Source organism: Rhinolophus sinicus, chromosome 18 (genome assembly GCF_057876585.1).
Source record: "Rhinolophus sinicus isolate RSI-liver-muscle chromosome 18, RSI-T2T, whole genome shotgun sequence".
Classification (NCBI taxonomy): domain Eukaryota; kingdom Metazoa; phylum Chordata; class Mammalia; order Chiroptera; family Rhinolophidae; genus Rhinolophus; species Rhinolophus sinicus.
The window spans coordinates 38,468,781-38,496,480 of record NC_142518.1 but is presented as its reverse complement, the minus strand read 5'-3'; the positions used below and the strand labels follow the sequence as shown (position 1 = coordinate 38,496,480).

At 41.5% G+C, this 27,700-nt stretch overlaps 2 protein-coding genes across 5 annotated transcripts in view; one reads left to right on the top strand and one right to left on the bottom strand.

Moving 5' to 3' along the window:
- Nucleotides 1-207: 207 nt before the first annotated feature.
- LOC148754596 (A-kinase anchor protein 4-like) lies at nucleotides 208-7,877 on the bottom strand. The gene is made up of 5 exons (XM_088795208.1): nucleotides 7,782-7,877; nucleotides 6,678-6,728; nucleotides 6,033-6,134; nucleotides 1,453-3,576; nucleotides 208-363 (listed from the first exon to the last, which is right to left on the bottom strand). The coding sequence occupies exons 1-5, from the start codon at nucleotides 7,875-7,877 to the stop codon at nucleotides 208-210; spliced, it is 2,529 nt and encodes an 842-aa protein (XP_088651334.1).
- Nucleotides 7,878-15,126: 7,249 nt separating this feature from the next.
- Nucleotides 15,127-27,700, top strand: part of LOC148754595 (uncharacterized) — a 29,223-nt gene continuing 16,649 nt past the window's right edge. For 2 of the 4 annotated variants that reach the window (XM_088794836.1, XM_088794833.1), the window contains exon 1: nucleotides 15,127-15,255. The gene's annotated coding sequence lies outside the window, so the exon portion shown is untranslated. Of the gene's footprint in view, nucleotides 15,256-18,803; nucleotides 18,908-23,897; nucleotides 24,037-27,700 lie in introns of those variants that run through there. The other 2 variants (XM_088794835.1, XM_088794834.1) reach the window with 2 other exon arrangements.

The window sequence follows — 27,700 nt, the reverse complement described above, 5'->3', positions numbered from 1 at the left end:
CTTAGATATACGTGATCAAGAAAACAATGACGATGTTTTATGTTGCTTCCCAGTTTATAGACACCCTTTATTTACACAGCCCAACTGTTCAGATATATTGGGAAATTGAGCATGTTGTTCAACGGCCTACTGGAGGGGGTGCCCAGCTGGGATGGAATGCTACTAGGGGTGAGGGAGTAACTGGAGAGGTGTTAAGGTGTTGTTAGGTCACAGGTTAGCGAGCAGCCAGTCTAGCAATTGTTGTTTAGGCACGTTGCCCACAGCTTCATCCAGTTGTCGTTCCTTAGCAAACTTAATGACCTCTTGAAGGAGGTCTCCTACACTGTACCCCTTCTCTGCTGCCTTAGCTGAAACTTCAGGAAGCTGTGGAGAGAGCAGAAAGAATTTGAGTCATGTTATGCTTTTGGAGAAGAGCTCCAGATGGCTAAAGTAAACTACCCACCAACCCACCTTTCCATGCACAGTTCTAGGGTTAGAGTTAAACCTGATTTGTTTTTCCTTGACTCTCTTCTAATGACATTGATAAAAATGACAAAGGTACTTTCTTTTGAGCTTCAAAAAACAAACTCTGGAATCAATTGTGTTCACTTAATACTTTCACCAGGTGCTGGGTCCTTCAATTAGTCTGTGCTGATTGCTAGGTCAAGGTTAGGGGTCGCCATTCCCAAACCTCCCCACAAAAAGTATGAGATTGGAAGTAGGGAAGATCAGCTGGGCTCAGGTACTGGACTGAAAATAATTTGGTTCAGTATTTTATTTCTCTGGAACCCATCAAATGTAGGAAATGAATCTGTGTGTGTGTGTGTGTGTGTGTGTGTGTGTGTTTGTGTGTGTGTGTGTGTGTGAGAGAGAGAGAGAGAGAGAGAGAGACAGAGAGACAGAGAGACAGAGAGACAGAGAGACAGAGAGACAGAGACAGATGGAGAGAAACAAAGATAACTCATGTGTGTATGAATATTAGTCTTCATGGGACTGAGGAACAGGGCCAGGATTAAGGTGTGGAAAGATAGGTGCCTAGGGCAAAAAAATCAAACAAACAAAAAACCTTTCTGGGCATTTGTAGAACCTGTGAGTTTGGAGAGGAACTCACTTTTCCTTTTATACTCCCTCCAGTCCTTGGAGTGCCCTTCAAGATCAAGATATAAGACTTAAAAATTGCTCTCCAATGTTTACCAAACAGTTTTACCAAAGGATCATGATAAAACAGAGCTAATTTTACTCTCCTTCTCTTGGCTGAAATGTGCAGGCCTTAAAGTGTCCAGAGCACGACTTAATTAATGTTTTGCCACTTTAGTGTCTTTTTATGAACTGAAAGTAATTCATAAGGCACATGGTGAAGAACAAACTTGAAAAACAATTGGACCACGCTTCCGCTTTAAGTACAATGCTGCCTCCCTGCCCCTCCCCCTGCCCATTCCAACCCTCTTTCTTCTTGTGCCTGTCATTACTTACCTTCTCCAGTTGTCCATCATCATCTCCCATGAAATAGAGCATAGGCACGTTAAATTGGGAGGCTGCAATCCACTGTAGGACAGCTTGGAGCTGCTTCTGCAACTTACTTGTTGAGCATTGATTACTGACAATGACTTCCAGCCCAGGAGGGTACTGACAGTTCTGTGACATTGCACCATCATGACTGCGTCTGGGGCCAGCAGCCTGGTAATTGGGGTTGTTTGCCAACTCTGCTTCTTCTTCCAAGTCGGGAAGGGCTTCCCCATTGTTGTTATACTCGGCCATGATAAGGCAGAGCTTCATCACAGATTCTACCAGCAGATCGATGAATTGCCGGCTCATTTGCTTCAGCCCACTGCTAAAGTCAACTTCTTGATTCTCATGGCATTGTTCTTCCCCTCTCTTGGACATGGAAGTTGCTTTTTTTGACCTGGGCTCAGAATGTTTGTTCTCACCGTCAGATAGCTCATCACAGTTGAAGGAGTCCCCATTAAGCAGTTTCTGAATCAGTGATAGAACGATGTTTGACATATCTAACTTCTGAGAATCTGCCTGTTGAGTCTCCCTTAGCGAGGTAGATGGCCCAGGAGCTCCATGAGATTCTAGGTGTTTCATTGAAAGTGCCTTGGCACTTTGGCCACACCCACTCTTTTCATATTGGGCACTCTGAGTCATGAAGTTCATGGTAGAAGCGGGATAGTCTTCTTCAAATGCTTCTTTGTCCTTGGTCTGCTGGGTCAGGTGATACTGGATCAACATAAGGGCAGAGGCAATCAAATCCTTTGCCAACGAGTCTGTGGAAGGGCTGATCTTTTCTCTCTTCTCTTCCTTACTGGTGCATGCTTTGCCAGCGATCTTGCCTTGGTTTCTCTGTGTTTGGTTCCACGTGGTCAGGCTCTCCTTGAGGATGTGTTCACCAACTTTTTCAGCATTACTCAATGACTTGCATTTATCAGGTTTCATTTTGTTTTTGTCCTCTTCTTTCATCTCAGCTTTCATGGTGGAGAATTCGAGACTTTGGTTCTTGCACTTGGGATCATGGGACCCCGCTTTCAAAGATGCATATGACAGACTCTGTGATTTACTCTCCCTCTTCTCACCGAGTAGAGCAGTGACCAAGCGCTTCAGCATGGCCTCCATGATATCGGCAGCATTTTGTGTTCCGTGGTTGAACAAATTCCTCTTGACAGCTGAGACAAAGTCAGGGTCAGTCATCAGGATCCCAGTGATATTATGTAGATTACTCAGGCAGGAGTCAATCAAATCGGACACAATTTCCTTGGTGTGCTTTAACAGCACCTTCTTTAGGACCACACAGGCAGGAATTGGTTTTTCAGAAATGTGCACTTTCAAGGTCTTCATAACAGAAAGCATCATGTCAGATGCTACCTGATTTGCATAAACCATGAGTCCTTTGCTGATAGAATCCGGCAATTCTTTGTTACCTCTTTGGCACATCTGTCTGTCTGCCCTCTTGTTCTTGTGTATTAATTCACTATGCAGAAGCGTTTTCCAGCCACCTTCCTGGCACTCCTCTTCAGTGCCCTGCATTTCTGCAGAGGTCATTTCCACAGCATCATGGGCCATTTCAGAAGCCATCTTGCTTACAGCATTTCGGGGGCTGTTTTTCCCTTTGTCCGCAGAGGGTGGATACTTTAAATGATGAAAGCATTTGCCTCCATCTTCTAATTTCTTGACTTCCTTATGGACCATTTGCATTACCAAAGAAGATAGTTGGTTGATAGAGGAGGAAAGGCCATCTATTAAACGTTCTCCCTCAGGGGAGATTTCTGCCCTCTGAGTATTAGGAGATTTTGCCAGAGAGGTGGAAGGACTCTGGTTATTGTTGGTGTTTTGTGTTGCTGTCGTTTCTAGACGTTGGCATTGAGGTCCACTGGCCATGTAATCCATGTTCAGTTGATTGACATAGACGCTGCCGCAGTCTCCAGAGGCTAATTTGTGATGTTTGCCCTCTGTTTCTCCTACTTTATATTTACAGGTAGAGGCTGTGGGACTCAGTACATGTTGGAAACCCAGGGCATACCTCTGGAGATCGAGAAGGCAATTGAGAGCACTTAGAGGACCAGAGGGAGTTTGTTTGAAAAGGCATGCAGATCCCTCCATCTGAAAAAAGAAGAACAACTAAGAGTTCTTTTCCTTATTTTATTTAGAAGATATAGCTTTCTCAACTGCATAGATTAAGGATTTGGCCTTTAGAATTTACATGGAAACGTAACACACAATTATATCCATTAATACACATTCAAGCACAAGTGGTAGCCACAAAAGCTCGGAGTATATCCAATTGTACACTTAACTACATGCAAGTGTTATCAATATTATTGTCAATTTCATTTACGTATGTGTGCTTATCTCCATATATGTCCAAAGTATATGGATGTGTTTGTTATGTATGTGTGTGTATAACAGTATAACAATTCATGAGTGTGAACATCTCAGTAGATGTGAGAATGTCAGCCTGTATTGTTAATGTGTGAAAATGTGCCAGTGTGTGTCTGTGCATATGTGTATGTCAGTGCACATATGTGACTGACTATGTGTAATAGTGTTTTAACATCAATAATGGTTGTATATGTCCTCTGTGTAGACCAACATGTGCATGTTAGTGTGTATATTTTGTACATGTGTGTGAATGTAAAAATATGAGTGTGTATGTCAGTCTGTTTCTGAATATGTAAATAAGCAAGTGTCAATTTGAGTGATGTGTATATATGTTTACTATGTAAATCCAATAGCGTCTATCATGCAGCTATAAATGTATTTATATATGGTAAAGCACTATTTCACGTAGTAACATACATACTCATTAATATATTAATGTATAATATATTAATAAATGTACATTAAGATAGGAATATGTGTTAATAGATGATCGTATAATGACTGTGTATGTTAATAAACTGGGTATCAGTTTGTTATATTTATGTGCTATGTCACTGCTTGAGAATGCGTGCCAGTGTTGTACATATTCTGAGTATTTGCGTATGTGAGTGAATACACGAGTGGGGATGTCATTGTATCTGTGTCAATGTGTGTATCGATGCATACAAACGTGTGTTAGTGAATATGTATCACTTTGTTTAAGTTTGTATGTGTGTGCAGCAGACGAGGTAGATTTATAAGTGTGTACGTCTATACCCAAATCTCTACAGTCACTGTTTTATCAACGCTTGTGTGTGATAACATGTGTGCATGTTTATGCATGGTGTGCATGGATGTGTACATGGATGTTTACGTGTCACATGCAGGCATGTCAGTGCATCGGTTCTGTATACCTTTGTATATGTGTGCAAGTAGTTCTTTATGATTATATATATTTATATGTTTGTGTGTATTTGCCCGTATCACATGTAGCCAGGCATGTGTGTGTCATTGTATAAATCATTTTTTGTTACTGTATAGAAATGCACATATTGATGTGGGTGTCATTTTGTGTAAATGTATGTGTAGATACTGTATATAAGACCATGTCTGAGTATGTGTATATGTATTGTACAAATCTACTAAGTGCTAAGTACCATTGCCCTCTTTATCCTTTCCGTTGCTTCATCTCCTGTCTTTCCACTGAACTCCTGGAAATGTGAGGTCATGATAAAGTCAACTTTGTGCAAATGGGTTTAAGTTAGAATCAAGGAGATCTGCCTTGTGTGTAGGAAATATGGGTTACTCTTTTAAAAATAAACATCAGGTGTAATTTATCCCTTTCTTAAGACTCCAAAATGGAGTTGACCCCTGCACTACCACACCCCTCCCATGTGAACCCAAAAATCTTTGAAGAATATTTCAGAATTGGTTTTTGCTTCCATTGGGGCCACTCTCATCACTCCAAAGACGTCTGGGGCCACAAAGGTTGTTTCTGGTTATAGCATGAGCATAGGGACACAGAACAAGAAATATTTGACTCCTTTGGGCTAAAGCCAAATATCCTGTTCCAACACAAGCCACTCCAGGCTTATCGGACTGTGAAAGTGACTTGTCATATGCTCTAATGCCCGCCCCAAATCAGGAGCTTAGCAAATATAATTTAGAATATTTACATAAAAACAAAAGGATTCTGTATGTGACAGTGGTGTGCAAGTCTAATTGCTTGTAACTTTATGCTACAGAACAGCCTGGGTAATCTCTTAGACAACAGGGTGGGGACCGGGCAACTGCCGTTCTTGGTTATGGTGGATTCTCTCTGCTCCATATCCTTGTTCTTTCTTATTGGACGCTGGGCAATACGGAGCACACAAGTCCATTACAAGGCAACAAAAAACACCGCAAAGGGTCTTGCTTATAAGTCCATGTCTTTGTTAGGATAAAGATAGAAAGATACTCTTTGGAATACGTACCTGAAATCAGGAAAGGGCATTCTGAGCTCCTGTGATTAGTGTTAGGTACCTGGGTGTTGAGCTTACCTTGACTCTGAACTTCAGCCTGTGTTCTCTACAATGTCATACTATGCAAATTTATTGGCCTGTCTGACAATAGTACTCTTACTGTCTCTGAAACAGAGTCCTCAGAATCATCACAGGGCTCTGGGAATTAGAAAAGGCTGACTCAGAGGCTAAGCATACCTTAGAGCGGTCTTGCTTCTCGGTATCCTTGATCAAAATAATTTCTTTTTCTTTCAGCTTCTCCAGGATGACGTTACCTCCTGAACCAGAACCACCAGCATCCTATGGATTGAGAGATGAGAGGCTTATGAATAGTTGCTTTTTGAAACTTCACCAAGCTGGCCCCTCACCCTGCTACCGCTTCAAAGCATGAATGTCATGTCTCTTATTATCTCTTTTCCTTTTGGAGAAGTAGGCTTGTAATGCTAGCCAGTCTTTAAAGAACGAGATATTTTCCTCTGCACAAATTACTACATTCTTCCCTCCAGGAGGTAGTCACAAAGCCATCCGTTTAGGAATCATATTCCATTAGTCTTTGACCTTTTGGTCAGTTTTTTTCACTGTTCTGACAGGCTATCTTCCATGCTTTAATCCTTTCAGGCCTACCAGCAACTTAAGTGGCTTCTAAAATGAGATTTGGTCTCAAGAATGCCAGTAAATTCTCAACCAGGGATCCTGGCCTCACAAGAATAATAGCGATCCACCGGAGTCCCCTCCACCTTTCCCCCCTCTGCCACAGCCTTTCCCTTTCTTTATGCTGTCACTGATAACCCTCTCAGCAGTTTCCCACCCATTCCAACTCTGAGGGGAGCAGAAAATACATACCTCGGAATCTTTCCCTTCCACATTCAGGGTGGACACATCAATAAAACATATCTGCATCAAATTAGGAGGATAAAATTTAGAAAATTCTAGAGAAAAGACTGTAGGGAGATGAGATCTTTCTGGGAGATGAGAATAGCACCTACCGTATAGGGTTCTTGTGAGGATTCATTGAGATAGTGCGTGTAAAGCTTTTAGTATAGTACCTGGACACAGTGAGTACGCAATAAGTCTTATTAGGCAGACAGAATCTTAGCATTACTGTGTTTCCTGGATGACAATACCTACCTGTCAGAGAGACCCAGAATACAATATCCGCATTTATTGAGAAAACTGAGAAGAGAGGTGACTTGCCCAACTGACACAAACTCAAAGGTGGAGCTGTATTAGAACTCGATTCCCCTGGCTCCCAGTTTAGAGCACTTTCTGCTACACTAGTGTGCCCCAAATGTGGTATATTTTCTATTGATGATGCTATAGAAACTTTAACTGGTAGCTGGAAAACCATTACTGTGTTTAATAGGTGCATTTTTAAATTGCTTTCTGCGAAAAATTCATACTAGAACATCAAACCTGTGATATTATGAGTAATGTTGTTTAAGGTGATGGTAATTTTTAAATGTAAGACAATTTGAAAATCACTGCTGAAACACAAATTAAATAAATAACAATATGAGTGGTACTTGAACGTGATTTAAAACATATGAATTGTATGCAAATCTCTGGAAATTTGGGAAACAGGAAGTATTTTGCCCTCCTGGGGGAGTCCCACTTCAGCGCAACTAACCGATAGTAGGTGATGTCATTACGACGTCCGAGGTTAGGTAATAGAGGCTGGTAACTAGGCAACCACCACTCCTCCCTCCCCTGAGGCTCCGCCCACCTTGTCCCCCTCCCCAGCTACTTGACATCACTCCTCCTCCTGCCCCTCTCTTGATTTGTCCCTGAGTGACACATCAACATGCTGGTCCCTCACAGAGTGTATTGATCTTTGTTGCTTGGAGAAATGACACTATCACCCTCCATTAGTCTATCCCGGGTTCCAGGATATCTGTATTCATACGCCAATCCTTTCTACCCCGTAGTAGGAGTCATTTTGCATCTTACCACTTTACGGTCCTGTTCTTTCTGTTCTTTCGGGCTATAGAGATCCACCTTGCACACGTCTGTGTGGCTGTGTAACCAGTCAATATTTTCAGACATCTGGAAAGAGAAAGTAATCTGAATAGCTGGTTTCTATGGTTTTTAGAAACTGGCTCTGTTGGGGTAAGAATCTCTGGAGGGCTTCCTGAAAGCCATCTGTGTGTTTCACACAGGTGTAGACTAGGTGGGGTGAGCAATGAGGAAAGGACGCTCTGAAAAGCTCGAACTTGATGATCAGGATCATTATCTTTTAGCATCGTCTGTAGTTTCCTTTAATTTAGACTCCCCACACCAAGTGTGGGACCATGGGACTATCGTATTGACTTGGGAGAATACCAATCAGGAAAAATGGCATGCTGAGAAGCAAATTTAAAAGGAGGTCTAGAGACTGTCGAAATGAAATGCGGTGATTTACTTCCACCCAACCCCATTAACTAAATCTTACCTAGCTCCACTTTCTTTACCCGCTCTCGGGTACCTTCAAAGAATTGAGCTCACCTCACCCCCTTTTGCTGAATTTTGGCTAACCCCAGTTCAACCAGTCTTTCTCGTTATATTAAACGAAGTGAAATTAAGCAAATAGCTGTAACCATTATCACATAGGACCACTGGAAAACACTAAAGTCAATACCAGTAGAGTGAATAAATAGCCCTCAAAGAACAGTAAAAAAAAAAAAAGAAATTGATAAAATCATTACCTTAATCACGAAGTTAGAGTTGACTTTTGGCTGAAAATGTGCCACCAAGAAGGGAGATGTGCCCCTTTAGATGGATTTGGGCAGTGCCAAGTTCTTGGGCACCCGCAGCTGGCTTCCACCCCCGTCAGCAGCTGGGCAGAGACTGAGGGGCCAAGGCTTTTCCCTGCTGCTTATGACCCTGGGGTATGACATCAGAGTTAGTTGGGTCACAATCCCCGAAACTATAGCAACCGCAGCAAAGGTGTGGCAGGCTGGCAAACTCAGTAACCCCTCACATCAAAAGCACATCAGGCTGTCTGCTGTGTAACAACCTTTTTTCTATTCTTTTTAGTAGGGTACACATATTTCTTTCACATTTTGTCCAGCTAACAACCCCTTGAAACTTCCAAAACTATCTAATCATATTAGTTACCAGTCTGGTAGAGGTCTGTATTTTTCACATACGGAATTGCCACCAGCCTTTGCGAACACAACAGTATTAATTTATTGTTCAGCTTCAGGTGTACAGTGCCATGATCAGGCATCCACATCTTCCCTGAAGTGGTCTCCCTAATGAGACTACTGTCCATCGGATATCCTACCAAATCTTTACAACATTATTGATTACATTCCCAAAATTAATTTTCAAAACCCTGTGGCCATCTTGTGGTTACCAACTGTTTTCTAATCCCCTCACCTTCCTCGTTATCCCCACCCCCCCCCCCTCAAATCTAGCAACCCTCAGTTTTTCCTCTATGTCTCCAAAACTGTTTCTGATTAGTTCATTCACTTATTCTTTTCTTTGGATTGTGCATGTAAGTGAGATCATATGGTATTTGTCTTTCTCTGTCTGACTTATTTCACTTAACATAATGTTCTCTAGGTCCATCCATGTTGTTGCAAATGGTAAGATTTCTTTCTTCTTTATGGCTGCGTAATGGTACCCGAAATTTTTCCTTTGTGACATTGCTGTTTCCATAGGCAGCAGTGACAGCAGGATTCTGGGCAACAGGATTCTGGGTTTCTAAGTGGTCCAGCAAGCTCTAAAACAAGGATCAGGGTCAGCCTTTCAGAGACTCCTCAAAGCATAAAAGGACTTGAGCCCCTCCTTACTATTTTCCTTTATCGCCAGTGCTGCATTGCTGGCTACAGTATTCCATTGAAGATTAGCCATTACACTTTGAGTTGCCTTCCGTTTACCCTCAGTTTGAAAACACTAGCTCACAATCAAATGGCTCTCAGTGTGTCCAAGTCTTATTTTGTCTTCTCCTTCCTGGTCCTTCCTCCACATGCTTCCACTTTAACCTCGTGTGCGAATAAATGCATCTGAATTCAAAATCTGTTAAGGTGACTCCCCTAAATAACAGAGTTTCATATTCTTTGTTCTACCTCCATTTCTTTTTTTCCTTTTTATGTTACCCTGGAGACTGCATGTCTGAACCTTGCTGTACAGTTTTGATCTTGTTTACGGCATCCAAGAGAAACAGCCAGACATTTGTCAAAGGCGGTGAGATAGATTTTATTCAGGCTACTGCAGTAGGAGGGAGAGATGTCAGATGGATAGAGCTTAACTCCACTGAAATGAAAGGCAGGAGGCTTTGTAAATGCTGGGGTGTGCTGAAGGAAAAGCACTGAGGGAAATTTGCGGGGCTGGGGGAGGTTGATCAATGTGACCAGGACTTCTGTGTTTGCTAACTGGTAATTATCATGGTTAGGCTCCTCCCTTCCATAGACACTGGGAGACAGAGGCCCTATGTTGATGATTACATTGCAAAGCGCTGGCTCCCAGGTCATTGCAACAGACATTCCTGGGTTATAGAAGATACATCTCAAAAGGACAGAGAAAGGATTTACAATCACGAGTTTTCTAAAGTAAATGCTCTATGAAAAAGGAGGTCAGGGACCTCTAGTCAGGTTTTGGCTGGAACAAACAGTAAATTGTTTTGGCAGTGTTGAACCTTCTCAGGCAGCTATTTTAAGGAGGCTGGGGGTCATCATCCCGGGGACATGGTCTTGAGCCGATAGAAACTGTTCTAGTGTTTATTCAAGTCTCTTAATATAGGGATTGGATGAAATTCTTGGTGCTGAAAGTTGAAGTTTTCATAGGCCAGGGTTGAGGCCTAGTTGAGAAGAAGGCTCAGCAGAGCCTGACTATACCCAATCATCAAGTCATATACCTTAAATATTTACATTTTTATTAAAAATTAATTTTGTTCAAGAAGGGAGACTGTCAATGGTGATGAGCTAAAATCCATAGTACAGGACCTGTTTTTCCTTTACCACACTGTTGTCAAGGGGAACTTTTGATGATGAAGCTGGAGGTCCTGTGTTTGGCTCATGTCTGTGGAATAAGAAGCAGAGAAAGAAAATGTTTACTTATTCTGCAAGCATAAGAGTGTATATCCCTACGATTAAAAAACAAAAAACAAACCAAAAACACCTCTATCTCTCCTAGCCCAGAAGGGTGAAACTGTGATCTGGGCCTGGGAAATGTCTTACCAAATCCCCTAAATGACAAAGACATAAAGGAGGCATATGTCCCTGTGAGTCCCCAACTGATGTAGGGCACTTGTATGTGAGTGAGTGCCGGGACTGTGCCTCATGAGACCACAGAATGGAAACACGGATCCAGGAGAGGCAAAGAGTTTTACAAAGAGGATGGTTTACTGAAAGGAAACTTTCAGAGCTGCCGAGCAGGAGGGAGTCCCGAATAGGGGTGCCCCATGACTGAGGCAAAAGCTCTTACTTTTATACCTTCCCTTGCCTGTTTGGGGAAGGGGAGCTGTTGAAGAAGGGATCTGGCTCCTTCTAATGAAATTCGTCTACCATGTTTGCTCTGCTTGCCCATCCTGAAGGAATTAGCAAAATAACCCACACTTATCTGTCAGATCGGCTCCGTTTGTCAGGCCAAAAGGACTTTTACGATTAATCTCAAGGTGTTGTTGAATTTTGTCATGGAACAAAGGAGTGATGTCAAAACCTGGAGGGTCAGAATATGGCTGCTTTGTTTATTCCACCAGGGACCTCCCTGTCTACCTAGCGACAGGACACGCCAGCTAACCTGTCTCAAACCCCCTCTGAAGAGGAAACCCTAACTGCTGCTAGGGGATAGGGGCGACGCCCGCGATGGCTGCTTCAGGCTGACCGGGGGCATGGCAGAGAGACCGGCAGTTAGGGCTTGTCCAGAGGCCTATCCAAGGGTCCCCGGTAGATGAACAAGTCCAGGTGAGGATGTTGTCTTGTAGGCCAGTGGGTAGTCTGTAAGCTGAGATGCATTGTAGGCAGCAGCATGAGGTCATATCTATAATAATGAATGAAAGAGAAACGAGAAAATTTTCTTTAAGTCCTGTTAAACTGGGAAGCTAGGAAGAAAATATCTAAGCTGAAGAATCTTGTGTTTAGTTTAATATTGGAAAATGGGTCATGAATTTGTTGAAGTTATTCTTTAATTAACTGTGAATTATCAGACAGATTGAAACAGCATAACCCTTTAAACTTTTTACACCCTTGATTGTGTTTGAAAAGTAGATCATCCATGCCAGCTCTGTTTGAGACCTGTTTCTCTGACCTAGCCTAACTCTTGTCTCATAGCTTGGATAGCCTGTGAGATGGCGTTTGGGGATTTTGTCATTGAGTGAGCTATTTGACTATTTAGTCTTCGGTATGTTATTTTGTATCAAAGAACTGTCATCAGTGAGGAGCGCCAATCTGGGTTGTCTAGGGGTGTTTGTCGTAGAAATGTTCTGGCGGCAGCATAGGTCTGTATTACAATTTATTGGCAGTTAATCCTTCCTCCATCTCTGGGAGGAAGGTGGCAGGATTAAGGGTGGTGCGGGTCCGTATTTGGGTTACAGGCCTTTTATGAGAGGGCCTGATGCCCAAGGAGGCGGCTATCAGTGAGCCTGTGACTCTTATTAGCATCTAAAGGCCCTTGAATGTGGTGTGGGGCAAAAACGGTTAAATCTTGCCTCATGGTGAGCTTGGTGGCTTTGGGAACAGGGGGGCAGCTGTAGCTATGGCCTGGAAGCAAGCTGGCCAGCCGCATGCTATGAGGTCTAGTTCCTCACTTAAATAGTTCTAGAGTATTTTTAACTTTAATTTGTTCATTTTGATTTTCTTTAGTTATATAGACCAATGATAAGAAACATGCTAAATAAAATGAGTCCAAATCTGGGGGCTGTCTTTATCTTTACAACCGAAGCAGTTTTTAGACGATACAGATCCAGAGTGAGGGCTTGAGACAGAATGAATGCCTTCTATATCAACTAGGAAATTAATACGCTTACCTGTCACGTCAGGGTCACCTGCTGTGTTTTACCCCCTGTGATGAGAATAGCTTGGGAGCCGCTGGGAACTTCAGGCCCAACAGTGATGACGCCCATTTTGGTGGAGGGAGTCGGTCCTTGCTCCCTTCAGAACAAGGGGTACTCTCTCCTGTAGTGCCCTTCTGTCTGTGTAGGGGGCACGGCTGCTTTGGAGAATTAGGAATCCAGTGATCTGGGCTTGTATATCCAGAGTAGGCGCCTTTTATCTTGGCGCTGTCTCTCTGGGGCTTCTGGAGTGCCCTTAGGTGGCTTCAGCCTTGGGTTGTCTCTAACTGTGGCCAGAAGTCTGGCCTATCTCTGGTCTCATCCAGTGGTCTCTCTGTTCCTCTATTCCTTGTTTTTCTGTCTTGGCTGTTAAAGACGTTTAAACAAATTCCTGGCCTTCTCTAGGATCTGAGCCTGTTAATCAGGGATGTAACAGTGGGCCGGAACCGTTAGAATTCCCTGCCAGTTAGGGGGAAATATTAGGCTAAGCTTCCTTATATTGGCCCATAGCTGATATCGAGGAAGGCACATCAACTCTAGCAGTTCAACAATACAAAAGGTGACTTAACTATTAGCCAAATTCAGTTTTTAGGTTTAATTTTTGAGGAACCAAGGACCTGATTGAGAAAATATAAAACCTAGCAAATTATTCAGGTGACATACGTACTGATAACCAAAAGCAAGCGATGAGCACTTCGGAAGGAGGAATATTTTCCTGTGAGGCCCCAAATCACGTAACCGATGTTGGATCCGCTAGCAGTTTCTGGGTGTGGCCGGGATCCTGTCTCGTGAAGCCGAAGAACGGACACACGGACCAGGGAGAGGCAAAAGGTTGTAGAGGAAGATAGTTTATTAGAAACAGGAGAAGTGGTTGCAGCTCCCAAGCGGGAGTGGGTACCCTAAACTGGGAAGCCCAATAGCTAAGGCAAAGCCTTTTACTTTTATACCTTACCCAGCCTGCTTGGGGAAGGGGGCTGGAGCCTTCTAATGAAAATCATCTATTAGGTTTGTCCTGTTTGCTCATCCTGAAGGGATTAACAGACTAACCCCGTCCTATCTATCATATCTGCTCCTTTTTTGGGCGTGGAAGTATTCGAGATTATTTATTAACCTCAAGGTATATTGTCATGTCTCTGTCCTGGAGTGAAGGAGACATTCCAGGACCTGGAGTTTTAGGGCATGGCTGCCTTTTTGTTTATTCCAGCAGGGAAGCCCTGTCTACCCAGCAACACACTAAGTAACCAGCCTCATTATGTCTGTGCTGTGCATACCTATCTGTCCTTTCCTATGAGTGATTGAAGAAGTGGAGGGAGAAAATAAAGGACTTGCAAAAGTCATAAACATTCTCATTATTTTTTCTTCAGAGGGCAGCTGCTAAAGGAAAGCAGACTCTTAGATATGTTGAGGGTTTCCTTTCAGGTAGGGACTTAATTAGGCAAGTAAGGTCTGTTCTATCGCCTTACTGTAGAAAATGACTTAGAGCTATTTTTGGCGGGGAGGGGTAGAGGGTTGACTTGTCAATGGCCATTTCTGGTCAGGTTCTTCTCTCTTATAATTGTGAAATTTCCCTCCGCTGATTTCCTAGAACATTTGCTTATTGTCTGTATAATTTATCTGAAGTTTACAACTGTAGATCTGGCCTTGTAGAATTAGTTAACTTTTCCTACTCCTGGGTCTCCTACACTGAAGCCTCGAGGGCAGGTTCTCGCTCATTGTATCCACAGTGTTACGGGGCACACAGCTGGGCTCAAGAAACAAATGGTTTTAGAATTTCAGGCAGAAAACATAATTCAAAAGCCACGGAGTCTTGGAATCTGTCGTAATGACAAAAAACTTGCTTAGCTATTTTTGAGTGGGCGGCCTTCTTCTTAGAGCAATCATTCTTACACTTTAGTGTGCCTTAGAGTCATCCGGGGGTTCATCAAAACCAATAGTTGGGCACCATCCCAGATTGTCCACAGGTCTGAAAATTTGCCTGTTATCGTGTTTTCAAACATGATTTAATTCTCACACAACCCTATGGAACGGGTACTATTTTAACCCTGATTTTATTAATGGGTAGCTAGCTGGTGCTCAGAGGAGCCATTTAACTGGTGGTTTAGCAGATTCGGCACTAGCCACTTCCATCATCGCGGAGGTGGGTGTATGTGTATGTGTGCAGAGATTAGCACGCCTTTTCTTTCTTCTAATGTCCAAAAGGCAAAAGAGAAAGTCCCTGAGGGGCTGGTGGTGGCAGTATAAAGGGTCCCTAGTCTGATCTTTTGGCCCCATCTGCTGGTTTCAAGTCTGACTGAGAAGTGTTGGTCGGTTATCTCCCCCTGCTGGTGAGAATGGTAGGGTCGGTCAGTCTCCACGGAGATCCATTTGCCGAGAAGCGGCTTTTTCTGGAGGCGATTATCTCGAGGAGGCTCTGTTCTGAGGCGGCTGTTCGGAGGCGGCTCTTCTGAGGCGGTTAGTCCCCCGTCCCTCTGTCCCTCATCCGTTTTTTTTTCGTTTTGTTTTGTTTTGATTTGTCTCGTTTCGGTTTCTGATTGGTGGGGAGCGCCTTTCCCATGCGTACCTTTAGTTCCAATCCTTGTATGGCTTGTTAAAGGTGTAATTTCTTTTTCTAGGTATTGAAAGAGCCTGTCGCCTTACATATATAAATATGTAAATCTATTCTATGTCAGGGCTGGAGATGTGGCTGAGGGAACTAAGTTGTTAAGTCAAATTTTTTCTTTCCTGTCAAACCAACAAACTTGTCTCCAACATCTGAGAAAAAGTACTTAAATATGGTATTGGTGGTAAAGGTTTTCTCTTTCCCTCCTAATAGTATCTTTATATGTGAATGAATGTTTCGGTTTAAAAAAAAAAAAAAAAAAAAAAAGACCATGAAGGAGAGGAAGGGATCCTGGAAGCACGAACCCCTTCAGGTTCCCTCACAGAACTTGTAGGCATCCTCCCCCCAACACACACCCTTAAGGATCCCCCTGGCTTCAGGGACATTAAAATGGGATGAAGACTGGCCGAGTCTTCAACTTTGTCATGTAGTTGCCCCGTGGGGATGTCAGACTTAGGCCTTCTGTGCCTATTGCTCTCAAAGCAAGATGGTAAGTGGGGGTAATGAGTTCATGTGGCCACTAGGGGGCGCCGCTACTTGGACGACGTATTCCCACACAGTACAAGATTACCCCATACAAAAGCCCATTTTGCGAAGGCATTCCTCAGATTAAAAGGGAAATCGTTGATTCCGCCCTGATAGAATCACTTCCCATCCCACAAACTGCATTTTCGTGTGTAAGACTTATTGACTTAATATTTAATATAATATTTATAACGTAGATGATATAATATTATACTTAGTAATATAATAATCTTTCCTTAATAGCCCCATTATAAAGATGTATACAGGTTCAAAGGGAGAAGTGATTGTCCAACTCTCTGTATAGACCGTAACAGCGGCTCATGTACTTAGACACTCAGTAATGACTCTTGGTGATAACGGGGTGATTGTAATCACAGTAATTATGTTGGCAGTAATAGCATGCTGAACAACATGTGTCCTTTGAAATCCTTAGCAGTTGTGTATTCACTTTTTTGGCACTTAATTCTGCCTTGTGTTGTAGTTGTTTCATGATGAGTTTTATTTTTCCAAGTCCAGAAATGCTTGAGGAGAATGACTGTGTTTTCCTTATTTTCATTTACCCTGCAAAGGATAGCACTAGGTTTATATATATTACTAAGTGCTTAAGGATATTTATATAATTGAGAGTGTGTACATCAGAAACTAATATAATGTTATATGTCGATTATATCTCAATTTTTAAACAAGAAAGAAAATTAGTGGTAATGGTTGTTTAAGAATCGCTATGCCCAGAACCATATAGAAGTGCTTGGCTATGGCTGAGAACACTGGACCCCCTTTTCCAAACTGCCTGGCTTATTGCAATAACTTCCTAACTGGTTCCACTGAATCGTTCCTTGCCACTCTTCAACAGAATTTTTTTAAAGAACCAATGTATTTTAGTAGCCACTGTTATTTTTTATAACAGCTTTATTGAAATATAATTCAAATACCGTCTAGTTCACTCATGTAAAGTGCACAATTCAATGATTTTTAGTATATTCACAGAGTTGTGCAACCATCACCATAATTAATTTTAGAACATTTTCATCACCAGAAGAAGAAACCTCATACCCTTTAGCTACATCACACCCCAGCTCCCTCAGCCCTATACCTCCCCAGACTTAGGCAACCACTAATCCACTTTATGTCTCTGTAGATTTGCCTATTCTGGACATTTAATATAAATGGAATCATACAGTATGTAGTCTTTTGTGACTGATTTCTTTCACTTGGCATATCTTTTTCCAGTAAAGAGTGGTGATAACATATGTGAAATGCTATTTATGAGGGAAGCTCATTAGAGACTCAGTGTTAAGGGCTTTTATTGGAGGCTGGTCCTCTGCCTAGCACTTACAAAACTCCAGAGTCCCAGGAGGAAAGTTGTTGTTCCCCATAAACCATATTGTTTGCACAAACAGTTAAGGTACTCTAAGCTACTCTCATCAGTTAGAGTGGTGGGAACGCTACCCAAATCCAAGTTCCCAAATCCTGGGCAAGGGCCAACTTTGCCAGCAGGATTTTCAAATTATAGCATTCTCACGCCTGCTATCTTAACTGTTTTCTACACAGACTTTGACGGGGATTACGTTGATTCTGTAGATCAATTTGAGGAGGATTGCCGTCTTAACAATATTAAGTATTTCAGTCGATGAACATAGGATGTCTTTACATTTGTTTAGGTCTTTAACTTCTCTCAGTGATGTTTTGTGGTTTTCAGAGTGCAAATCTTATACTTCTTTTGTTAAATTTATTTTCTAAGTATTCTTTTTGATGCTATTGTAAGTAAAATTGTCTTTTATTTTCACATTGTTCCTTGAAAGTGTATGGAAATGCAACTGAGTTTTGTATATTGATTGATCTTGTGTTCTGCACCCCTGAGCTTGTTTATTAGCACTAATAGCTTTCTCTCTCTCTCTCTCTCTCTCTCTCTCTCTCTCTCTCTCTCTCTCTCTCTCTCTCTCTCTCTGTATTCCTTAGACTATTAATATGGTAGATTACATGGATTGATTTTTTTTGAACCAGCCTTGCATCCCTAGAGTAAACCCCACATGGTCATGGTATATACTATTTTTGATATATTGCTAAATTCTGCTTGCTAATATCTTGCGAAATATTTTGCATCTATTTCCATGAGGGATATTGGTCTATAGTTTTCTTTTTTTGTACTGTCTTTCTGTGGTTTTGGTATCATGGTAAAAGTGTTCTCAAATGAGTTGGGAAGTGTTCCCGCCTCTTCTATTTTCTGGAAGAGATGGTGTAGAATTGATGATAATTATGCTTTAAACATTTGGTTTAATTCTCTAGGCCCAGTGAAATTATCTGGGCCTAGACTTCTATTCTTTTTAAGAATTTTAAAATTACAAATTGAATTTCTTTAGAAGAATGGAACTATTCCAATTAGGTATTAAATATTGGGTTATTGTGGTAGTTTGTGATTTCCAAGGAATTTGTCCATTCAATTAAATTGTCAAATTTATATGTATAGAGCTCATAGTATTCCCTTAGTATTCTTTTGATGTCATTAGGGTCTGTAGTGATATCCTTTGCTTCATTTCCGATATTGCTAATTTTTGTCTTTTTTCTTTCTTAGTCTTGCTAGCTAGATGTTTGTCAATTTTATTGATGTTTTCAAAGTACAGCTTTTTGTTTCATTGATTTTCACTATTGGTTTTTCTGTTTTCAATTTCATCAATTTATGTTTTTATCTTGATTATTTCCTACCTTATGTTTGCCTTGGATTTATTTTGCTCTTCTTTTTCTAGTCTTGAGGTGAAGTTTAGATTATTGATTTTCAGACTTTTCCTCTTTTCTAATGTAAGCAGTTAGTGCAATATTGTTCAGTTTCCAAGTGTTTGGGTATTTTCCTGTTTTTGTTATTGATTCCATTGTGGTCAGAGAACACACTCAGTTACGATTTCGGTTCTTCTATATTTGCTGGTTTGTTTTATGATTGAGGGTATGGTCTATCTTGGAAAATGTTCCATAGGAGCTTGAAAGGTATGTGTATTCTGCTGTTATGGGGTGGGGTGCTCTAGAAATGTCCATTAGATTCTGTTTGTTCATGGTTTTGTTGAGTTCTTCTATGTCCTTGCCAATTTTTTATCTAGTTGTTCTATCAGTTATTGAGATGAAATATTAAAGTCCCCAACTATGAGTGATGGATTTGTCTATCTCTCCTTTTAGTTCTATCAGATTTTGTTTCATGTATTTTCCAGCCCTTTTGGTTAGTGCATACACATTTAGGATTGCTGTGTCTTCTTGGGGGATCGACACTTTTATCATTATGTAATATTCCTCTCTGTCCTTGGTAATTGACTTTACTCTGAAGTTTACTTTGTCTGATATTAATATTCCTGGTTTTTAAAAAATTAATGTATGTATGGTATAACTTTTTCCACTTTTTAATTTTCAGCTTCCTTATATCATTATATTTGAAGTGGGTTTCTCGTTCACAGCATATTGTTGGATCATGTTTTCTAAATCCACTCTGCCAATCTCTGTCTTTTAATTCTTCTACTTAAACTATTTATATTTAATGTGATTTTTGATCTGTTGGGGCTTAAGGTCACCATTTTACTTTTTGTTTTCTGATTATTCCCTGATTAAAACATTTACGTTTTCTTTTTCCTGCCTTCCAGTCAGTTGCTTGAAGATTTGTTTGAATTCCATTTTGATGCATCGATAGTGTTTCTGAGTGTATCTCTTTGTATAGCTTTATTAGTGCATGTTTGAGGTATTACATTATATATACACAACTTATTGCAGTCTGTTGGAGTTAATATTTTGCCAGTTTGATGGAGGGGTAGAAACCTTTCCTACCTTCCCCTTCCCCATCTATATGATTGTTTTAAACATTTCCTCTACATACATTGAGAAACACATCAGACAGTGCTATAATTTTTGCTAATACTGTCAAACATAATTCAGAAAACAGTATCAGAAGGAGTCTATTGTATCTACCTATATTTTTGCTCTTTCCACTGTTGTTCCTTCCTGATGTTACAAGATTCCTCCTATTAATATCTATTTTTTTTGCTTTGTGATCTTTCTATTCTTTTAAAGTGGGCATCCAAGAATGACTTGATTTCCCCATTACGCCTGAAGGATATTTTCCTTGGATGTAGAATTCTGAGATGAAAGTTCTTTTCTTTTAGGACTTGGAAAATTTTGTGTCACCTCTTTCTGGCATGCATGGTTACTGATGAGAAATCCATTGTCATTTTTTAAAAAATCACCCCTATTAGAAAGGTGTCATTTCTGTCTTGCTGGTTTCAAGGATTTTTTTCTTTGTCTGTATCTTTCAGAAGTTTGATTATGACGTGTCTTTGTTTGAATTTCTTTGGGTTTATCCTTTTTGGGGTTTGGTTCGCTTCTTGAATCTGTAAGCTTCTGTATCAAATTGGGGGAATTTTCAGCCTTATTTCTTGGAATAAGTATTTTTGTAGGGAAGATTACCAGAAGTAGAACCTGTGGGTAAAATGGTTTTAAAATTAAGCAGGTATTTTCAAATAACCCTCCTAACTGTTTATGGCAGTTTTTATTTCCACCAACAGTGAATAAAAGTGCTTGTTTACACACCCCCTTATCAGCAGAAGTTATTATTAATCTTATTAAACCTTTGCCAATGACCTAAACAAACAAAAATAATCCATTGCTGTTTTAATCTGCATTTATTTTTAGTGAAATTGATCATATTTTCATGTTTATTGACCATTTGTATTTCTTCTCTTGTTATTCATTTTTTTGCCAGTTTTTTTTTAATTTATTTTTTTATTGGGAGGTTCATCTTTTTCTTGTCGTTTGTGTTGCCAATTTTTTTCCCAGTTTGTTGTTAGGTTTCTTAACCTTGTTTTTGTTTTTTGTTTTTCCAAACAAAAATTTAAAAATTTTAGCCACTAAAATTTATTGATCCTTTTGTTGTCTCTAGATCTTTTTGTTCCGTTTAGGTCAAATTTTTCCTTCTGCAAGATTATAAAAATATTCTTTTACATTTTGTCTAGTATTTCCATGGTTTCGTTTTCACAATTAACTCTTGGATCCATCTGGAGTACATTTTCATGTAAAAGTGAGGTAGCTAATAGCAGATCCTTTCTATCAGGTTTTAACACAGGGATGTAGAAAGGAGGAAATAGGAGAGTTTATGAGAAAGTTGTATGCCTGGGAGGAGGGAAATACACGAAAATGTTAGAGTCAAAGGGCTGTCTCCTCTTTTCTCAGTTTTCTCTCTGAGTCTACCCAAAGGAAAGGTTAAGTTAATTGGAGGTGTGAAGGTTGAGAAAACAAATACAGAATTGTTGGGGGCAGTTGGATGGTTCCGTTGGTTAGAGCGTGAGCTGTGAACAACAGGGTTGCCGGTTCAATTCCCACATGGGATGGTGGGCTGCGCCCCCTGCCAAGTAAGATTGAAAACTGCCACTGGACTTGGAGCTGAGCTGTGCCCTCCACAACTAGATTCAAGGACAACGACTTGGAGCTGATGGGCCCTGGAGAAACACACTGTTTCCCAATGTTCCCCAATAAAAAAAATTTTAAAAAAGAGAGGCAAATTATTTCCTTAATCTAATACAAAAATAAAATAAAATAAAACACATCTATCTAGGGGGAAAAAAGGATTTGGAAAAATCACAACTTTTACTCAATCACTGTTTAAAAATTGAGGTATGGCTGACATACAACATTGTATTGGTTTCAAGTGTACAACATAATTATTCAATATTTGTATACATTGTGAAATGATCACCATACCAGGAAAAATGTAATTGCTCGTTTTGTGATTTTTGTGTTGCCATTGTTTTGGTAGATGGACCTTTTTTCCTCTTGACTAAAGAAGACATATAGTGACTTGTGTTAATACTGTATTTCCTTTATAGTGCATCTCGGTGGGACACTTATCCACAGTTACGATCTTTAAAGGAAGATACTCATTTGCTTAGTTAACAGACATTTTTCAGTCATCTGTCAAGTAGGCTCGTATCGGGTAATGCTTATGTGTTTGGTCTCTGTAATCAGACCGCTTGGGTTTAAATCCCAGTCCAATAATTTAGTAGCTGTGTGATCTTGGGCAATTTACTGAACTTCTCTGTATTTCAAGTTCCTCTTCTGAAAAATGGGGCTATCAACACCTCATTGTCTTGTTGTGAGTGTCAGAACAGCGTAAAACATACAGTAAGCAATTGATAAATGTGAACTATTATTAATGCTAATCACTGGAGATAGATAGAGCACAAGAGATATGGTCCTTGTAGCTATAGACCTTGCATTCTTGAGTGAGGATATGGGTGAAAAAATTACCATTAGCAACAACTACTCTAAAATAAATGTAAGGGGCTGAGATAGAGTATAAGGGAGGGGGGAGAATTTTACCTTAGTTAACATGGCCAGAAAAGGCCTCTCTGAAGAGGGGACGTTTAAGCTGAGACTTGAAGCATGAGAAAAAACAAGTAGTTTAACGAGTGGAGGTAAGAATATTCCAGACAGCGAAAACAGCATGTGCAAAGATCCTGAGGAGAGGGATTTTGGTATACTCAAAGCTTTGAAAGAAGACCACTGTGGTTGCAATGGAATAAATGAGAAAGAGAGGCATGAGATGAGGTTGATGAGATAGGTGGGACTTTTAGACCAGATTAAGGAGTTTGGATTTTATCTTAAATTCTGTGGGAAACCACTAAAGCAGGAGAGGGACAGGATATGATTTTTCTTTTTAGAAAAGATTGATTTTGTTGTCATGTCGTATCTGTATTAGAGAAGGGCAAGATTGGAAAGGGAAGAGCAGCTTGGAGCCTCTTGAAAGTAGTTCAAATGAGAGATTATGGTGGCAGTGGAGATGGAGAGACGTGGATGGATATACGCTACATTTTTGAGGTAGAATCCACAGAACTTGCTGAAGGATTGGACATGGGAGAGTAAGGTGATGAAAAAGAGTTTGAATCAAGGATGATACCAGGTTTCTGGCTTGATTAACAGGCTTGATGTGGTACCAGTTCCTAAAACGGGGAGGCATTGGAGGAAGGATCAGGTTTGGTGAGGGTTGTGAATATGTTGAATTTATGAATCTGGATGAGATAACCTAGGGAGTTTAAAAAGAGAAGAGGGCCTGGGGTTATGTGAATATTTTACTTTTAACATAGAAGCTATGAGATACTAAAAGGAGAATGGGCTAATAATAAAGGTAGAGATATATTGTAGTGGTAGAGTATCTGCCCTATATGCGGGAAGTCCTAGATTTTATTCCTGGAATCTCCATTTTCTCTTTGCCTCCTCAGAGGACAGCACAGGGCTACGTATTTTTTAGTCTCTTGTCAATTACGTATATTTTCTAGTTCCTGGAACAAAGCAGGTGCTCAACAGATATTTGTTGAATGAATAAATTAATGTATGAATGAAGTACATGAGAAGAATATCTGGGTTGTAGTACCTGCTGTGCCACAATGCAGTTTTGTGATACTGGGCAGTTCACACACTACAATTTTATCTGTAAAATGGCAATAATAAAAGTATCTATCTTTTTGGACAGGGTTCAAAATACTAAAAAATTATAATAACGAGTACAGAGCTAGTGCTGAATTAATAATAGCTACTATTATTAGCTCTCTGCACTTGGGTACTCACCCATAAAATAGGGGGCAGTAATTTCTGCTCTGCTCCCCATCGCAAGGCCATTTGTGAAGCCAGCAGAAGTTAACGTTTGATTCTACAAAGCGTTATTAATATTAATGTTTTAAGTAGGTTGAGCCTACTTTATACCGCCGCTCTCCTCCCTTCCTCCAGCAGTTATTTAAATGAAAATGCCTCTTTAAAGAGACCCAGTACTTTCCCTTCTTAAACCTGCCTAGTCCAGCCAATGGAAACCACGCCCCGATGCAAAGTCTGTTAGCCACCGAGTTCGGTTAAAAAGCCCAGCCCCGCCCCCCTTGCACGCTGATTGGCCCCTGCTGGCCAATCACCGCCGCGCTTCGTCTGGAGCTGTAATTTTCAAAATTCGCTGCGGGCCGATTGGAGGGAGCGCAGGCCAGGTTGAGAGCAGCACGGGTCGCTACGACACGGAGCTTCATTCATTTCCAGGGGCTTCTCCTGGTCTAGGAGTGTGTCCATGGTCTTTCCTGTTCCGCCCTTAATCTCGGTGTGAGGTAGGCGCCTTGGGGCTTGTACTGCCCGCTCGAACGTCTGGCTCTGTCGCACGCGGGTCGGTCCTTGGGCGTCACTCCAGCCCCTTGTTACACGCTGTCTTCTCCTGGCCGGTTTCGCCGGCGTTCCTGTGAGGAAACCTTTGTTTTGTTCTTCTGTCCGTGAGAAGTCTGTGGAGAGAGCCCTGTAAGCCGTGGGGCACGGAGTGTGTGTTAGAGGGTGAGACGGCAAAGTAGATGAGGCTGGGTCCCGCAGGCTGTTAGATGGAGCGTCCCGTACACATGCCCGAGTCAGAGTCCATTTACAAAACGCCTTTATACAAGTGAAAGTGCAGGATCGATTTCCTCCACAAGACGTATTTAAGTCAGAGAACGCTGAGGGATGTCTTTTGGACTACAGATTGAAGGATACGAAGGAGCATGAAAACGAGTCTTTTCTCCCTTGTTATCCTTTTTCTCTTCTATCCCCGCCTCCAATCCCTTCAGCTCCGGCTAGCCCACTGCTCTCTGCTATGTGATTGGAATCCTAGACGGTCAGAGGTTGAAGGGACCCTAGAATACTGCTTCTTAAACTTTAACGTGCATACGTCTCACCCGGGGATATTGTTAATTTGCATGTTCCTATTTGATAAGGCCTACTACCTGGGCCCGAGACTTTAAATTGCCAAAAGCTCCCACGTGATGTTTTGTTGCCGGTTCATTTACCACAGTTTGAACAGCCGGGGCTCCGGTCCCCTTGCCTCATTTTATTAGGTGGGGAAAGGAAGCATAGAAAGAAAAAAGGGATTGTCCCAGTGTCACCAAGCCAGCTAGGGGCAGGGTCGGACTAAACCCTAGGTATCCTTGCCAGCCCAGTGCTGCTTTCATTGACACCATGCTGTTTTCTCTCCCCAATGTCTTGCTGTCTGTAACCTGCCTTTGTATATACCATTTAGTTGCGACTGTTTCCTGTAGATTGTCTTGATCTACAGTTTTGGAGTCTGAACAGTTGGGCTTCTAAAAGAGCCCGCTTTCCCCTGTGTGGGTTTCAGCACTGCACTGGGACGTCCAATGGGGTGGGTGTTCAACCCTTAGTGCGCGTGGGGGGTGGGTGGAAAGTCTGGAAAATGGAAAGGATTCTAATTTTCTTGTTTAAGTAAGGCGTGGCGTTTTGTAAGTGGTAGAAGTCGAGAGTGTTCTGCAGAGAGTGTCTTTTTATGAAAGCTTGTTTTTGGTTTGGTGGTGTCAATCCCCTCCCCCTCCAAGTGGCAGGGAAATTAGTTACTTAAGTCAGTGTATGTGTGTCCCCCAAAGCAAGTGATTATTGTTCAGGATAGTGAAGGTGGTATATGACCATCATGTGGTCGACGTAAGAAACGTCCAAACCTGTGGAGAATTTTTATAAGAGTTTCTTTGAGCCAAACATATGCGGGGAGCAAGATTTCAAATGCTCCAGAGAAGAACAGTTTTGCAGCTTCTTTTATGCCTTTGAAATTAAGGAGGGGGACATAAGGAAGATTGGAGAAAGCAAGGAGGGGATTGGACTACGGGATAGTTAACAAGTGTTATATGCTCTTGAGGGTTATTCTGGCACTTCAAAGGTGTGTTAACCTAAATGCACAAGAGCGATGGACAGGGCTGGCTTAAAACCTTTCACTAAAGAAGTTACAAGCTTGGGATTTGACTACCCACCATGACCTATCCAGTTAGTAATTTATGATCAGATCATCCTGTGAGGTTACTTTCCATAGAACCCCCTTTTATTTGTCCACAGTGTGAATAACCTCATTTTCTCTGAGGTTTAATTAACCTGTGACATCTTCAGCTGAAAGTTTTTTAGCCTTTTTGCTCCAGTCCGATTTTTAATTTCCCTTTGAAAGATAAAGTTTTTAGAACACGAGTCTTTGGTCATCCACTAAAAAATTGTTTGAGGTGTGAAGAATAACAGTGGAATAAGTGGTTTTCATACAGTGCAGTTAAGGGCGGGTGCACCCAACGTGGCTTCATTGCTGCTTGGCAGAATTTTGAAGGATGATTTGAAAACGGGTTTGGATTTGGGGGAAGGGAAGGTGAGTAAGACCCACCATTTATTCAGCATGCCTGCCATGCTTGGTCTTTGGCATGCAAATTTACATTTGAGCCACAGGATGCCTGTGCAAGTGAGAGGTGGCATAGCTCTTTGGCAAAAGAGGAGCCTGGGGCTCAAAGATGCTAATTTGGCTGATTCAGACGCCCAGATGCTTCTGTAAAAAAAGCCTGTGCTCATTCTACCTCCTCACACTACCACACCATGGCCTTTCACTTTAGACCATGGGCTCTTGTGGAGTGTTTTTGAGTGTGATGGGAGAGACTTCATGGCATTTGAGAAAGAGCCCTGGAAAGAGTTGTGTGATCAGTGCTGCTTAGTAGTGTGTCCTGTGTAGTAAGTCAGTTGGAAACATTTTTGTTGTGAGGATCGGCAGGTAGTAAATATGAAGGCACATACTTGTACTGACTTTTAGTCACCGACAAAATGTTTAATACTTCTCCATCCCAAGCAAAACCCAAATCAGCCTTTCTCCTGTCTTAAACCTTCTCAAGCTGTAGTCTTCTCTGCTTTTCTTTCTTAACAGCCGCTTAGCCGCAACCTAGCTTTTAGCCCCTTTCTAACTCCACCGTGAGAGTGATAAATTCTTTATACGCCGCACTCCGGACAACCTGGACGTCCCTGAACCTGCTGTGCTCTGCATATTCAAGCCTCTGCCTGGGCTTAGGCTGTCCTTGCCTGGAAAGCCCCTCAGTCTATGGGAACGGCTTTGTCATTTAAGTCCAGATGGAATGAATATAAACGCCTCTGTGGAGCTTTGCTCCGCCCCTCCTCCCCACCCCCACAAGGTTACTGACTTTCCATTGTGTTTCTATGGTACTTTGTTAAGTCATTTGTCACATTTTGATGTTAGAGTTAGAGCTGTGCATGTGAATACTTCTAGGATAAGATCCATGGTTTATTTGTGTTTGTATCTCCACTGTCTGAAGTATCTGGTGTGTACTGGTACGTTTCTTGCATTGCCTTTAGGGGCTCTCTTAGTGGAATGCGGTTGAACTTGGAGATTGAATGTGGGTGGGGTTGGAAGGGCAGTTGTAGCTGAGTGGGAAGGGTCTCTAGTGTATGCAAAAAAAATGATTCCTCCTGATAACGTGTTTGCTTGTAAGACACATAAGTGTATCCTACCTATTGAGGACTCACAGACTAAAGGAACCTTAAGAAACATAGAATGGGGTCCTGCACTGAAGAAGGTAGGATTCTCCCAAGGGTCGTAATGACTTGTGATTTTCAGTAAGTTAGTTCCTTCTGCTGTTATCTCATCTTTTGATTATTTTCCCTACCAGGTGTCTAGAACTGGATTACAGTTTCTTCTGATTGAATGCAGCCTTTGCATACTCTCTGACCTATTGTGCCCATGTGTGTGTGCAATGCATTCTTGTGTCTTCTCTGTAGCATTGTTATAATCGCTGTGGCCAGGACCCCATGCCTTTTAAAGAACATTAATCCTACCAGCTTCCATCCTGTATTATCTGTCATGTTATTGATTGTTTTCCGTGTAAAACTCTCCTGTAAGTTGCCCCCAATGTTCCTAGGCCCAAAGTAAGGGCTAGGCCATAGTTCCAGTGCCCACAGAAGATGGCAGGTGCTGTGCTGGGCTTTTTA

Excerpts from the sequence above, each read along its gene's own strand:
- LOC148754596 (XM_088795208.1), bottom strand. The coding sequence starts at position 7,877 with ATGTCTGAAAATATTGACTGGTTACACAGCCACACAGACGTGTGCAAG. Across the intron at positions 6,135-6,677 it reads TGGAAGGGAAAGATTCCGAG|GATGCTGGTGGTTCTGGTTC; the intron begins GTATGTATTTTC and ends CTCAATCCATAG. Across the intron at positions 3,577-6,032 it reads AGAAGCAAGACCGCTCTAAG|ATGGAGGGATCTGCATGCCT; the intron begins GTATGCTTAGCC and ends TTCTTTTTTCAG.